This window comes from Eucyclogobius newberryi, unplaced genomic scaffold (genome assembly GCF_026437365.1).
Source record: "Eucyclogobius newberryi isolate DKJ021-1_F unplaced genomic scaffold, fEucNew1.0.hap1 SCAF_11, whole genome shotgun sequence".
NCBI lineage: Eukaryota > Metazoa > Chordata > Actinopteri > Gobiiformes > Gobiidae > Eucyclogobius > Eucyclogobius newberryi.
In genome coordinates this window covers 5,368,657-5,384,944 of record NW_027315735.1, presented here as the reverse complement: position 1 = coordinate 5,384,944, position 16,288 = coordinate 5,368,657, and the positions used below count along the sequence as shown (strand labels likewise).

The following is a 16,288-nucleotide window of genomic DNA, read 5'->3' as shown; positions in this document are numbered from 1 at the left end:
AAAGCCAATGCCATCTGCTTGTTTTATTCCTGTCATGGCCGGCTCCACGTAAACTCTAGCACAAGGATATTTCATGAACGCTAACATCATATTTTGTCGTAAAAGACAAAACGACTCGGTTTTATTAAAATATGCTCTCTCATTTGCACCTCATACACCTGGCACCTCTCTGCTGATCACAAGCGCATTACAAAACAAGCTCCCCTTCCCGCTGTGATGCTGCCACAAGGCGGGCTTTGGAGGAATGCTACTTTTACCAGACAGGTGCGATGAAACGCCACAAGCAGGCAAGCTAGAGGCGGAATTCACTGTTTTTCCTTCACAAAGTCGCGTGTTCTCGATGGCTTGACAGATTGGGTTCGGCAACGGTCCTTATGTCGGTTCTATTAAAGTTCCACAAAGGCATCGGTTCTTCCAACTGCGTCACTGACATTTTTTCTTCAACCGCATCCGACAAAAGAGGTGCATTTTCTGAGATGTGAGCGGGGGTTTATGTGCAAGGATGATGTGGGAGAAAGTGCAGAGCCAGCCCGTTGAGAATAATAGTGGGATGGTGACTGATGCCCCAGCTAATTGTAGGTGTGTACTGGAGCTGAAAAGCTTCATGAAAAGCACAAGGACTGGCGTTAGACTAACAGCCCGCCTGGGAAAGTCAATCCAGAGAGCCTTTATGTGGTCACAGACATGTCTGATGGTGTCAGTGGAAAATGCACTGTCAAATGCAGGAGGACAATAAATGCATCTAGCAAAAGCCTCTGCTATATAATATTGTATTTACAGTGACTAGGACATGACATAAAGATCTTCTAATTCATAAGAAAATACTCTATCTGTCCAACAACTTTTCTAATGACCAATCAGCTTCACTATTGCATTTTGATAATCTTATGCTGTACACAACAATTTCATTAAACAATAATTAATTGTTGTTATACTACTGATTGTTGTAGTGTCTCCATGAAACTTTCTACCCCTGGATGGACAACTCCAGGATGTGTATCACTCACCAAATAATTTTGATTTAATTCCATAATATCCAGTATGTATTTTAAGGCGTAATGGACAATTTTTCACAGATTTGAGAACTGAAGCGGAAGTGCGCATGCACAAGCGCATCGCGGCTAAAAGTGCGTTTGTTTAGTAGTGCAATGGATTCCCTCGCATCTCTCGTCTCCCGTAGATTTACGTCTTTTCTGAGCCAGCTCGAACTGTCTTTCTCTGTCTTAATTTTGTCCCGTACACTGAGGGAACTATATTATGATAGATCCATAATATTAGCGACAGGGAAACGTGCTGCTCTCCTGGGGACGAGCCGACGAGGCTGCAGGTGAGTGGTAGGTGCGTTCTATGATTGATACATGGCAGGACTAATCGGCAGTCCACGCCACAAGGAAATGAGACTCAGATTTGGGCCAAAAAATCGTCCGTTACGCCTTTGAAATAGGACACACAGAGAGAGAAAAGCACATATGCATCAGCCAATGCAGCATCTGTTCTGTCCTTGACAGAAGAATGACTGACATGTTCATGTGACTGTGGGACTGTAAGACTGCTGGTGGGACTGGCTGAGTAGTTTAAGTGAATTCTCAGCTCCAGACAGTGCAAAATGTTCTTGAATCCAAGAGCATGAGATTTCACCTGTACCGTGCCTATGACTGTGGTGTGTCAGTCAGTGGTAGAAGAGGGAGATGGCCTTACTTCTGTCAGTCACCTGGGGAGTGGCTGCAGAAGTAGCTTACATCCACTGCTTATGAGTAAGTGGCAATGGGCATCTGGAAATGCTAAGATTAGTGTTTTATAATAAAATAACAGCAAAGTTATTTAGGACATTGAACAGCTTTTCTCAACTTACTACTTAATTTATTTAATTTGTGACTGTTAATGACTTTGCACTCACTTGTTTTTATTAGTGCTGGGCACTAAGTGCTTGATCACAATTATTGTCACACGTTAATGCAGGTCAAGTGTATCAGTCAAAAACCTGAATGAACGAGCCCAGTCTACATGCCGCATTCTCCCTTTTCCCTCTGCTTCTCTCTTTCACACACACACACACACACACACACACATGCACACACACACAGGGGGAGGGGCCACAGCGTCCACTGTGTTTGTACTGTTTGAGGAATAGATCGATCCCTTACAGACAGCACAACAGAAACGAGTCCAAGCTCAGTATGAGTTTTTATATTATCCAAAAAGAGCCAGGAATCACAGAGAAAGGGCCCGCTAAAGACTTCAAACCGAGAGGGACGCTGCTATAGATCATTACATATGCGCACAGATAATTAACAATTAATCAGGTGCAATGTATGGAGTTTCCCCACACGTCATCCATGTTTACTTTGAAAACATTTAAAAGTGAGATATTTTACCTCCCGCAATGTATTTTGTAACCAGGGCTGAACCAGGACTGTTACCAGGGCTGAACCAGGACTGTTACCAGGGCTGAACCAGGACTGTTACCAGGGCTGAACAAGGACAGAACCAGGACTGAACCAGGGCTGAACCAGGACTGTTACCAGGGCTGAACAAGGACAGAACCAGGACTGTTACCAGGGCTGAACCAGGACTGTTAACCAGGGCTGAACCAGGACTGTTACCAGGGCTGAACAAGGACTGAACCAGGGCTGAACCAGGACTGTTAACCAGGGCTGAACCAGGACTGTTACCAGGGCTGAACAAGGACTGTTAACCAGGGCTGAACCAGGACTGTTACCAGGGCTGAACAAGGACTGAACCAGGGCTGAACCAGGACTGTTAACCAGGGCTGAACCAGGACTGTTACCAGGGCTGAACAAGGACTGAACCAGGGCTGAACCAGGACTGTTACCAGGGCTGAACCAGGACTGTTAACCAGGGCTGAACCAGGACTGTTACCAGGGCTGAACAAGGACTGAACCAGGGCTGAACCAGGACTGTTAACCAGGGCTGAACCAGGACTGTTACCAGGGCTGAACAAGGACTGTTAACCAGGGCTGAACCAGGACTGTTACCAGGGCTGAACAAGGACTGAACCAGGGCTGAACCAGGACTGTTAACCAGGGCTGAACCAGGACTGTTACCAGGGCTGAACAAGGACTGAACCAGGGCTGAACCAGGACTGTTACCAGGACTGTTACCAGGGCTGAACCAGGACTGTTACCAGGGCTGAACAAGGACAGAACCAGGACTGAACCAGGGCTGAACAAGGACTGTTAACCAGGGCTGAACCAGGACTGTTACCAGGGCTGAACAAGGACTGAACCAGGGCTGAACCAGGACTGTTAACCAGGGCTGAACCAGGACTGTTACCAGGGCTGAACAAGGACTGAACCAGGGCTGAACCAGGACTGTTACCAGGACTGTTACCAGGGCTGAACCAGGACTGTTACCAGGGCTGAACAAGGACAGAACCAGGACTGAACCAGGGCTGAACAAGGACTGTTACCAGGGCTGAACCTCAATATATGTTTATTGACCTTTTTGTCCAACATGTAATTCATCACAATTCAATAAAGTGATAAATCGCAAGGGCTGGCAGTGATTATGTTTCATAATTATTATAAAACATAATCACTGCCCAGCCCTAGTGTTTATTATTAACTCTAAAATAGGCTCCTGTCATTCACATATAAATCAATCAACACACCAACAATCACAAGGACAAACTAAGATGCTTTGCCATGACTATGGCAATACTCCAAAAAACAGGTCAAATAGGTCCCATATTTATTAAAAAGGTGGTATTCAAAAGTCTAGTCTAGTTTGAAGATTACCCTGAGGCGTACTCCTGCACTGTAAAGTCAGAGCGCTTGTGTAACTGCAGGAGCCGACTTTAGTTTGGCTGTAACAAAGCGAAAACATCAGAGGAGAATAGGACGCCTACCTGTTCCGTGCACAGAGCAACCTCTCCAGGCGTGTAGGTGTTTCAAAGTGCACCCAGCCTCAGCACACTACGCTCGCTAATGACACGTGTTTTGTTGGGATGAGAACAGGCTAATTATATCATATCTGCTTACAAGGTACAACAGTAAGCAGACATGATAAGTAGAGAGGTTTTAATGAACAGCTCACTGAAGAACGCTTTCCGACTTTAAATCTTTTTGTTTGTGAAAAGAAAGAAGGCATTTTAAGTGCACTTATCTTAGGTGTACTTTTACCGCCCTGAAAAGCAAGAATAGTGAGATTCCGGCTCTACTGATTTGCATTTTATTTGAAGATATCACATAGCCATATCACATCAATACTATTTCTTATTATCACGATTTAAAGATTTCCAATCACTGATATCAATTAAAGTACCTTGAAAACATGCATTCTATAAGTGAGCAGTGTCACCTCTCCAAAGATCTGACTTGTAACTTGACCTGGTGGTCATCTGCTAGTCTCCATGGAGATCGACACATTTCATGCCATACAGTTGAAAATCCCTTCCCTGGCCAGCCATTAATACACATGTTTCCAATACTTTATCATGATGTCACGTGTGTAAATAAAAACTTAGCAGTTAGACTCTATTCACTTCCCTGTAATGTAAAAAATAACATCTCTTTCATTTAAGTTTATACTAGCACTGAATATGAGCAACAAAAAGGAACAAAAAATATACAAAAAAGGAACAGAAACTGGTAATTCTGTTCATAATTTATAAGTTACATTGGTTTTAGTGAAATTCCAATAGACTCTCTTTTGTACTCGGAGGACTTAGAAGACTCTGTTCTTAGGGTTTTAAAGCTGCACTGGATGAGTTATTTGAGCTGCCGTACTCTTTCAGCTTTCCTCAGTGGAAATAAAGTTTTAGCCCAAGATCAGTCGATCATAACAGAACATACACTTAGTTCAACATTAATAAGATCGAACAAAAGAACATTAAAGCAAAGCCTGACGACGACTTGTGGGCAGCAGTTATGAACAGACAAGCCAACAGTTAAAGTTTAACTCGAAATAAATTTAGATTGTACTTTTGTATTTTTAAATATTTCTCTAACCATTCAAAGTCTGCAACCTACCTGCTATACACCTCTTAAGGCGTTCATTTAAATGCATTCTCTCTCTCGTCTTCTTTCTTGTTGGTTCATAGCCGTCCTTCAACCACATTTAACTCCTTTTTTATTTAGCTAAACAAACTGTCATACTCTCAGAGGCCTCTACCTGCCAGGCCTGAGCACCAAAGTGGCACACTTGTCTGTCTCTTGGTTTAAATGCTGGTCACAAAGGCTGCTTTCACACACTTGCACACACAACACCAAATTGGGAGTAAACCTGGGACTAAACCTGGGACATGAACAGAGGCAAACAAGAGTCTACATACCAGGACCCGAGTGTCTAACGCGCTGAGTGTAACCCTGGCCGTTTTGGAGATAAAAAGGACACAAATTGCTAAGGACAAGTGGAACAACTACAGTGAGTCAGAGTGGGTTTCATGTCACAACAGCGGAGCAGAGCAATGACACTAGCCCCAGGTCTGAGCTTAAATGAGCAGTCAAACGAGTCCCTCCGAAAGCAGGATCCTCCAGTAACAGACCTGCTGTAAATGAGCGTTTTCTAACCAGGGTGATGTCAGCCACTATAGGGCAATGTAAAAGATTGTGTTTAGCCTGTTTTGTACATATTCATATTATGCAGAAAATTTACAAGATCGAAAGTGAAATTAATAACTATAAAATAAACTAATAAAAAAGAAGCAAACAAATGCATAGCTTGACATGACAAAAAATTAAAGAAATTGTATACATTTTATTCATAGTTGTTTTTTTATTGGTGAAAAGACATTTAGATTTTTTTATTATTGGATGTGTTATCAGCCTAATAAAATAGAAGGATGCAAATGGGAAACATGAGTTTATACTCGCAGCAGCCTGACATTACTAGACTGTGAGTAAGCAGTCGAAACTCTGGACTGAAAAAGAACCTTTTAAATAAATGATCAGAGGAGCAGACGAAGCTCATTGGACTGCAGTCAGTAAGTGTTTGACCTCCAGCCAGAAGCGTGCACACTGTTGTTGCGTCCCGGAACAAAACACTTTAGCAACGTTGTCTATGCCAGAAATCAAAGTGACTATTTGTGACAGAATGGACATTGCCGTTAAACGCGTACAAATCGGCATCAAAATGTTTAGGAGATTAGGAATATAGCAAGTGTTTTATGCAGCTTTTAGATTTGCAATGATTAAGAAAAAAAGAAAAAAAATCCAAGATCCATTTAATCTGCGCACCGATTTAAATAAAGGAACGTGATTGATGGCTGAGCGAGAAATTCATTGCGTTTATTGCATTAAAGCAAGAATTAAACATGACGCCTGTTCATCAAAAAGCTTAGGTAGCAGTGTAGGGCCGTCCCGCTCCTAAAATAGCTGAGCGGTGCGCGGTCGTTGCAGACGCGGCACCCTCGTGACTTAGCCTCTGATTTATTCTGCTATTACCGTGAAAGATCGGCCCTTCAAAACGCTCCTCTATTATCTGAGGACGAGATGACGAACTATATTTCATTGTGATTGCGGTATTTATGGCTGTGATTCAGGCTAAAGACCCCCTGCCCGGATTAGTCCTACGAGACCCATGATCCTTCCTACGTGCATGTCCGACCGGTCAGCTTGCTCTACTTCTATTTAGTACAATGAAGTAGTTTGAGCCTCGTGGAGTCAAGTAACAACGAGGAAAATGATAGAAAAGCTGTTATGACCGAGTTCGTTCAAAACAGAGCGATATCAGGCTTTTTATGTTAACGGGTCTGGATGAACTATATTGGTATTCCAGTTCGAACCGATTTTCCCACCATAGAAGTGAGGCTGAATTGTAAATGCAGGAAGACCCGTCCATTTCCAGTCTGTTTCGGCCAATAATCAATCAGTGAACTCTCTGTGAACTCTCCGTGAAGCCTGCCAGTAAGCGGAACATGTTTTCCTGCTTAGTAGAATACTTTTAGGTAGTTAAAAACAACTAAATTTTAAAAAAAACACAACAGTTCGTGGACACTGTTTTCAATCTGAAGGTACTGGTCTGAAAAGCTAGAGTTTATGCTCTGAAACTTGCTATAGACTTGTTGACTTGTTCTACTGTTCTCTGATCACGTTCTATTGTGTTTCTGAGCAAGACACTTATCTGTATCTGTCATAAAAGTCATACAAATCGGAATACATTTTTTAAAGATTGGGTTAATAGAATTTTTTGGGCTGTTCTCCAGCATTTGACTGGCTTTATTTCTGTTGTGCAGCTTCTCAAACCATAACCTTCAGATTGATAATGGTTTACATATTGTTCTTCCACAGTAAAAGAGTGTTTCAGTTAAGGTTTAAAGACTGTTGATAATATTTTTGTGAAAAAATAGGTCTTAATTCATTTGTTGCTATCATTGATTTAAAAAAAAATATATATATATTTTGATCCCCGGATTAGTTTTCCTGTATTTCATTTGAAGGCCCAGTTAGTGGTCCCAATGCATTGTGGGTAACAGAAGCAGGAAGCAGTCGGATGAAAAACGTGTTTCTGTGAGCCAGCTCCTCCTGTGTCTCAAATCGTGTCTACTGCTAGGAAAGCAATGGCTGTAAGTTTAAGAAGTGTTAAAAGTGTGGGAGACTTCTTTATATACGTTGTGTTTTAGAGTCTTATCATTTTTGCACATGTTATAATGAGAAGTTAGAGCATGCTCAGATCTTGCTAGCTCAGGAGGACTGTGTATTAGCAAAGCAGTGCCTCTATTCACATGTAAAAACAGCCTAATTAGCAATGAAAAGATCGCAAAAAAGTAATGAGGACTTGTTTATCTTATGTTTAGCATTTTGTGGCTCTAGCTTCTTCCTGGTGCATTTATTTGTTATATTACAAAGCAAGAGCTCCTGGCTCTTGAAAATCGACTTTGGGTTGTTGATAATCTGCATTCACAAACACAACCTATTCAACACGGTTCAACAGTTAAGAAACAAATGTATTATATTAGTGATTAGGCACACAATCTCTCCAATCCACACCAAAATTAAAAGTTTACCGCATTAAACTAATCCATCCTCCCATCTCCAGTAAACATCATAGTAACGGTAATCCTTTGCTGTGATATCATTGGACACCAGAGGGAAACTGTTCCAACTTTTCTGTAAAGTATACATTTCATACTCTATAGAGATTTTGACTTGGCTTGAGTAGAAATATTAGATTAGTGAAAAAGTGGCATGAAAAAATGTATTTTTTCCAAAAGGACAAAAAGGTACACACTGTCTAATCAGGGCCTAAGGGACTTAAATATGTAATGCAGAACTATATTGAAAACTAATGCGGGGATGTGTGTTAAAAGGAAACAATAACTCAATAAAGACACCGCAAACAAGATCCAATATTACAAGCATGTCTCCTATAGCTTTAGCCAATTACATTATTCATTTTGCGGCAGTGGCCACTGAGTAAACTTCAATAAGGCTTCCACTTTCTCAGCTTCCATTTCTATACACTTCAGAGAGCGTCTTTCTTTTGTGCTGTGGAGCAGAAAGTTACAAAAAAGTTATACACCACTAAGTAAGCTTCATATGTAGAATAGAATAGTCACTTTATCCCACAATGTTAGAGTTATAAAGTTACAGTTTCATATTTTTGTTGGTGTTAAATAGAACGTAGGGTTTGTTATTTATCATCTGATCTCATACACAACGTTCTGTAAAAAATGTGTATCTTTATATCTTCTGGTGTTGTGTATAGCACGTTGGAACTTGTTTTTCACTTAACACGCTTATTTTTATTCTAGAGTTACACCAAGTGCGCTTTTTGAAATGAGATATCTCCTTCCTTAAAACAAAGTATAATAGGTTATCACAAAACTGATTCAAATATGATTTAAACTGTATATTTGATGCTTTTTGTGTGCCTCATCCTGGACCGATATCGTGGAACCGATCCCCAGTAGAAAAATATCAGCGCTAATACCTGATTCCATTCCCGACACTACAGTATTAGTATCCGTAAGAGTAGTAGTAATGCAGCGGTGGTCGTAGTAATAGTTGTAACGTGTCCTTACCGTTCTGAATATCCAGTATGTGGTGCTTGTCTAACATCCACCCTCCCACGTTGGCGGCGTCCAGCTCGTATCCCTGCAGCACGGCGGTCCTCTTCTCCCACAGCACCACGTCCAGGCAGGACTCGTACTCGTAGCCCACCGACACTGAGGGGTCAGAGCAACGGTCAAAGGTTAGTCACCGAACATCTTCGCTGTGGTCCACGGAGCTATTGTTTCACCTCAATTTAGTTTAGCTGACAGCAGGGGGAGATAAAGGCTACTTCAACTTGTCTACAACAACAAAAGTTACAGCGACTAAGGGTAGTTCATATGTTCAGAGATAAGTGAGTGTTCCTGTTGTTTATCTGGTTTTCTAGTATCTAATTTCCCGTTTTTTGGTTGTCAAATACAAATCCCATATTTATAAAAGTTGTAGAGTTTTATCTTATGAGACTGTAGCAGCTCTGTCATGCTCATGTGTTTTGAGTTCTTACAAGAGAAAATGTGTTAAAATCCAGAATGTTGTGTGTGTGTTGTGCCTAACCTCTCAACTAATATAATCGATTTATTTATTTCTATGTAATTAAATAATACATGGGAAAATCTATTGATTGAATAATATTGATCAATGCACTTTGTAGCAAGTTGGCTTTCAACAGTAAATCTGCATAGGCCAATATAGTAGTGGGAGATAAAAAATAGAAAGATCTATCCCCATTCTTTTACATACATTTATGCAGCTTTCAGACGGCTCACACTTGACTGTGATTGGTTGAACCCATTCGCTCTCTAATAGCAGAGAGCTGCATTCACTGTAAGACTTCACAAGCTTGAACAATGCACTTTACCACATATGTTTGTGTCAAAGTGTTTCTTGGTACGTTTGTAATTATGTCCATTTTTATGTGGTGGGTTTGAATGTTTCACTGAGGTTTTTGAGCATGTTTTCCATTGTGGTTTTTAAACTGCAAATGGCGTTCACACTAACACAATCAGTACATCAACATTTGGATTAAACACCAAACTAAATCAAGGCTAGACCCGGATTAAACCAAGACTGAAACTGGAACCGAACCGGATTAAGTGTGAACGCACCCTAACATCTCTGAATCAATCAAAAAAGCTAATTATCACGGGGCTCAGATCACAATCACATTTTCATCACCATATCGTCCAATCCTTGGCCTATAAAAGGCTTGGGTTCAATCTCTAAAAAGGAAAATCCACATTCAATGAAACAAATGAATTATATTAGTGATAATAATCTTATAAAATTCCACATATCAAGATGATCAGTAGAATCTGTCCTCCCATGCAGACGTCTAGTGTTAGCGGGCTCTTCACTCTAACACCGTGGAATATTCTAAACACGTTTGCCATCCGGCCTTCGCTCTTTTGACAATATAATTCCCTCCAGCGGAGATGATTTCAGCAAACCTGTGGGGCCTCCGTTCTTCCCACTAAATGTCTGTATTTATCTACTGTAAACGCATGCAGAATAAGATGATATATTTACACCAGACTATAAAAACCCCCATATAGGACGCATTATTGTAATATCATAAACGCCGTGATGTGGCCTCTGATTGCCTTCGCCTTTGTGTGAGAGCGGAATTTTAATACTTTTACATATCTTTCTAATGCGATTCAGCTGCTGTGTAGACATTGTAATCCTGGCATAAGAACATAATTAAGATACTTTGTGATGTATAATTCAAAGGTAGACTTCCGAGATCATTTATCTTGGCTTTTCTATTGTTGCTATACCGCTCCTCGAAAAGGCTTTTTTTCCCCAGGCCGTTTCCCCTTAAGCAATAATGTAGTCAGCGAACAGGGGCTGAGGAATCGTACATGCTAAATAAAGCAGTCAGCAAAAGAGCAGTGGCCTTCAGAAAATGCACCAGCAGGGGATTTGAGGGTTTCACACACCTGCTAACGCCACGTGCTCACAAAGACGTCGGAGGAATCTTAGAAATAAACAGTCTTTGAGAGTTGAGGATGGGTGCGTTGCCCGGAGGCTCAGGTGGACTCTGACTGGCCCCTGTACTGTAGATGCTGTGTATTGTGCTTTTATTCTATTTTTTGTCTTTGGGATAATGCGATATTGTGGAGGCGAGGTTCGTTTGGTGTTGTTTGCTGTTTTTCACGTTGCATCGAAGAGTAGAATGCCACTTACTACTGCGTATGTGTAAGTATTAGGTGATAAAAGCAGGCAAAATGCTATATATTAACAGGACGTGTTTTTTGTTCTGTTTTTTGAACAACTGAGTAATTACTGAAGGTGAGTTGCAAAATGATGTGAAGAAGAATTGTGAGAAAATGTTAAATACCATACTGTGGAATATGGCTGTTAAACAATTAATGTTAAAATTGTGACGGATTCTAAATAGAGAATATTTACGAATAGTTATTGATAAAAATCTATCTAGATCTACAGCTGCTGTCTTTATCAAATATGTTTATGTGTTTTAGAGTCTGTACAGTCAGATAACAATTATGATTATCAAAATAATGACTATGATTATTTTTTCACAATCATTCCATTAATCCGTGACTAGAAATGTTAAATAGTAGCAATCTATTATTCTATTGTAATTTGTACTTCAAAATGAATAAACTTTTAAAAATATTATTATGTCATGGAACAAAAGAAAATAATTGTATTTTTAAATGAGAAATTGTGATTACATAAAGTGGTAAGTCTATGGTAATAAGAGTTTACATATTGCATAAATGCTTAATGCTTCACACATCTCAAATATGAATTGGATTAGGTTGTGTGTGTGTGCGCGTGTGTGTGAGTGTGTGTGTGTCTGTGTGTGTGTGTGTGTGTGTGCGTGCGTGTATAGGTGTGTGTGTGTGTGTCTGTGTGTGTGTGTGTGTGTCTGTGTGTGTGTGTGTGTGTGTGTGTGCGTGCGTGTATAGGTGTGTGTGTGTGTGTGTGTTGACCTGCCTCCTCTGCACAGGACTCTTTTGTAGCAGACTAAAATGTGATGCATCAGTCCAGCGTTAATGGACAAAGGGCCATTATCCCCCTCAAAGTGCTGATTGTGCATAAACAACATTATTGGGACAAATGGGAGCTGACTGTCTAAACGGTGCACGAGGAGAACACGGCGCTTCACAATCACAGACGGCTCAAATGTGTTGGGAAGACTTGGCAGGCTTGGACAAAGATGGTTTTAGGCCGTGCTCTTGCCCTCTCTTCTCTAGTTCACGCTGAGAGGAACGCCTGAAGGCTCGAGGAGGATCTGGGAGCGTGAGGGCGGATTAGAGATATTCTGCTAACTGTATGGGAGAGGAGGGAAAAGGGCCGCATTTGAAACTGAAAGTGCAAAGATAGTTTGTTTGGGATCAACTCTAATTGGTTATGAATTTTATTTCAGATGTTGGGCTAAATAGTGCTCAAGTGAAAAAAAAAACTGCGTAAAGTAAGCCACAAATGAGTGGGTGAGAATGAACGTTGCTTTATTGTAAGTATTAACACAGCTAATCCTGTATTTAAAGGTTAGGAACCAGAAATACACACCCTTACATTTAATAAAATGTAATATAATTACAAACAGTGAAAAACCAGCAATAAAACGTGCAATAAAACATGATGCTGTTTTTAAACCTATGTCTAAAGTATTCCAAGTAATCAGAACACAGTAATCTGATTGGACCATCAGAATAGGTTCTAAAATATGTTGACTGTACATATTCAGTATCTGTAAAAAATACTTCAAAGTATTCCTCCCATCACTGAACGTAAGCTTTCATTTGCTGTGTATATTATCTCCTGTGGCACATTCCCTGTGTATTCTCCCAGCAGGACACACTCACCCACAGCCTGGGCCAGCCCGTACACCTTCTGGCCGTATGCGTCGGTCTTGTCCCAGATGAACGTGTAGGAGAGGTCGGGGAAGGCAGGGAAGGATTTCTGGAACTGTCGGCCCATGACGGCCACCATCAGGTGCACCTTCATCAGGCCGAAGGGCAGCCGCTCCTGGGTCAGCAGCACCTTCAGGATGGGCTTGTAGCCAGGCGCTCTGGAGCTCAGGTACACCAGGTTCAGGTCACAACCCGGGATGGCCACTTGCTCATGGAGGACCTGGAGGGGAGCCAATTAACAGTGATTTATGTCAGTGAACTGGGAAAAAAGAGGAATATCAACATTTGATAACTTTCTTTTTGCAAATCTCTGAGGCTCTCTCATGACCAGGGCTGGAAGACAAATATCCAAGCAGATAAAGGGACACTTTGTATCAAAGAAGATGCAAATGTATACTGAGGCTAATATTTAAGGAAAGACACTCCACATTAATGAGAATCAAAACATGCCACGCAAGTTTAAAAAAATCATTAAAAACTCTCATTATTGCCCCTCTAGTGCACGGGTCCCACAACTTTACAATATATCACCAATTAAAAAAGATAAAATAAAAAATAATCTTATTCAATATTGCTTACTATAATTTGCTAATTTCAAAATATTTTGCTGGACCTAATTGCTTGAATATTTTTTAATTAATTAATTCATTTTCTACGGCTTTTGTTCGGGGTCACGGGTGACTGGAGCCTGTCCCAGTGACTTTGGGCTTTAGGCGGGGCACAACCTGGACACGGGCCAGCTGGTCAAAGGGTAAATCATCCGACCCACATATTGGAAACCCCTCTATTCTGGAGTGTGTTTCACTATCACCAAAGCAACAGGAACACGTCTACTGAACTGACCAGATCAATAACCAACCATATTATACTTAAGTAGAATACTTCAATTCATTTTCTTTATCAACAAAAAATTAAATCATAACATCACAACTCTTAATGAAGAGAGTAAGCCCAGGTTCAGTAAATGCTTTCATCACATCAGGCCAAAGGTCACATGACACTTTTAGGACACAACGGACTTTGCAGGAAACGCATAATTTCTCCCATCCCACATTAATAAGGTGGAACACATGTTTACACATATACATACTATTTTGTGATTCTTTTAATGGCTGCAGACTAAACTCAGAGCATATCTGAACTGTTTTGAGAAATGGGAACAAACTAACGACCACATCATTGTCAGTGAGGCTCAGTTTGTAGCTATTGAAGTTTGCACATAGGGGGGCTGAAACGGTGATGACTTGAGTGTTCAGAATCCAAACGTCTAAATCCACAAGTTTTATATCGACAGCGCTCTAATTCTCCCAAACTTCCTATTGTAAAAAGTGTCCAATTTTAGGTTTTGTGGAAACAGAAAGCTTTGTTTCCATTTGTTTAGACAGCGTTGCACTTATTATTTTGGGGATTTTAAACAACACTTTGAGCCAAAAACAAGAAAAGCTGTGACCACCTTGAAACGGCTGTCAGAATTGATCAAAGACAATTTATGGCTTAACATTCGGGGAGTCGGCAATTCAATCTCAGTTCAAAGACAAGGGCAAATCTGACTGTAAAAAATAAGTGGGCGAGGCTGTGGAGAAGTGGAGATAAAGCAGTGTTATCATTAGTCTCCGTCTATGTATTTCCAGCAAAGTGGTTGTCCGATGCCTGCGCAATGTGGCTCGGATTGAAGTCATTTAAAATAATCTGATAGAGGACGAATGTGGAAGTGACCATAAAAGGCAGTGTAATGTGATTCACCTCGACTTATACTCAGGTAACCACAGCCACTTTTGTATGAATGGGGATTTGAAATAGCATCGATGTGTACACATGGTCAAATTCAGTGAGTTTGAGGATGTTGTAGTAATTATTTTGAGTTGAGATTGTTTTCAAGGAGTACATATAACCCTTTTGAATGAACGATAAAAAACGATAAATCAAAAGAGAGTATTGACCATTTCACTAATTTAAACAGGAATATTGAAATCGAAAGTGATTCAAAGATCTTACTTTTGTTGAGTACTTATTGTAATCGTTTTGTCCCTAACAGGTTGTTTCCGGCAAAAAAGGATTTCCTCAAACTGTGTCCAGTCATTTATACATTCTTTGTAGATTTGCTCTACAAAGAATGTATAAATGGTGGTAATCTCCATGAGAAGGTTATATCTTCTACGTGTCTTTCTCACCAGGCCAAGTTATAGGTCAGATCTGTGGAGAGGCGACCCCATTCAAGAATTCATGTTTTTTGGGTTGCAATCACTACCACAGCGTAGTAGCTTCGATTCCCAGCCACGACCATTTGCTGAATGTCTGACTTTATCTCCCCATTTCATGCTACACTTAAAGACCCTTCTGAGCCTTTTGAGTAATTGTGATAAAATGTGAATATATGATTATATTTCTGTGATGTATTTTATCTGCATAATAGTGATATTTTATCTGCATCATTAGTCTAAGAGAAGAGCGGGTGTGTGACAGCATTTGTTTGTGAAGGGGTCGTAAAGATGGGCCAAAGGATGTTTACCCTAGGGGGGGTGATAACCCAGAGGAGTCTGGGTAATGTTTACCCAAGGCTTGATCTCTACGGAAAAATACCAAGTGCCTTGATGTGAGGCTGACCAATGAGAAATGTGACCCGCCTATTCCAGAATATCTAATAAAACCAACCAGCATGGGAAAAAACAGTGTGAGACGCGGGGGTGAGACGCAGGAGGGTCAGCCAGGCTCCTTACAACGGCCTGGCTGACACAGTCCCCGCGTTTTCTCCCATGCATGCCATACAAATGTCTGATGTTTCTGTGTCGTTTCATATTCTAGGTTGAATTGTGTTCTCGATGTGTTACGGAATAGCATCGGTGTATGTCTAATTCCATGACAGTAATAAACACATATCTTTAAAGGCACTGTACCTGATTGCTACTGTACTAGAAATGTAAATATAAAACATAGAACTACTTAATTTTAAACATTTTGCAACAGTTCAAATCTTTCCTCACTTTCTCTTGTATTGTGGGAATCCTAATTATTCAATACAAGTTTATACGCACTTGTCACAACTCTTAGATGTTGCGTTTTACCTTCACAGTAGAGCTAACAAAGCATGCTAAGAGTTCGCTTCCTGGATTTGCGAAAATAAAACGCTTATAATTAGATACAGACAACACACAGTGGTCTCATTTTGACTCTAAGAGCTGCTTTTAAAAAATATGTATCAGTGTTTCCTGTACCATTGAATAGTCAATCAAATTATGCAGCATTATCACGCTTTACCAAACCCTTTGTGCTACGCCATAAGAAACTACTGTTTTCATAGAAATCCAGCTCGCACTTTCTCTCATTCTTCAGCGCTGCTTCTCGTAAACACGACTGGGACAGATGCAGAAGCTGAGACTAGAGTAAGCAGATGGTATTCAAATCATGAATACTTACTGGCAATTTATTGTTGACAAAATGCGAGTGAAACCTAGC

General features: G+C 40.6%; 2 protein-coding genes across 8 annotated transcripts in view; one reads left to right on the top strand and one right to left on the bottom strand.

Annotated features, from left to right (window-relative positions):
• elovl6 (ELOVL fatty acid elongase 6) overlaps positions 1-16,288 on the top strand; it is a 557,878-nt gene that overhangs the window by 226,467 nt on the left and 315,123 nt on the right. The window lies entirely within an intron of this gene.
• Positions 1-16,288, bottom strand: part of LOC140348922 (teneurin-3) — a 263,968-nt gene that overhangs the window by 57,107 nt on the left and 190,573 nt on the right. For all 7 annotated transcript variants that reach the window (XM_072435086.1, XM_072435102.1, XM_072435094.1 and 4 more), the window contains 2 exons: positions 12,788-13,055; positions 8,984-9,127 (listed from right to left, as the gene is read on the bottom strand). In XM_072435086.1, the coding sequence (XP_072291187.1) occupies positions 8,984-9,127; positions 12,788-13,055 (412 nt within the window). The remainder of the gene's footprint in view (positions 1-8,983; positions 9,128-12,787; positions 13,056-16,288) is intronic.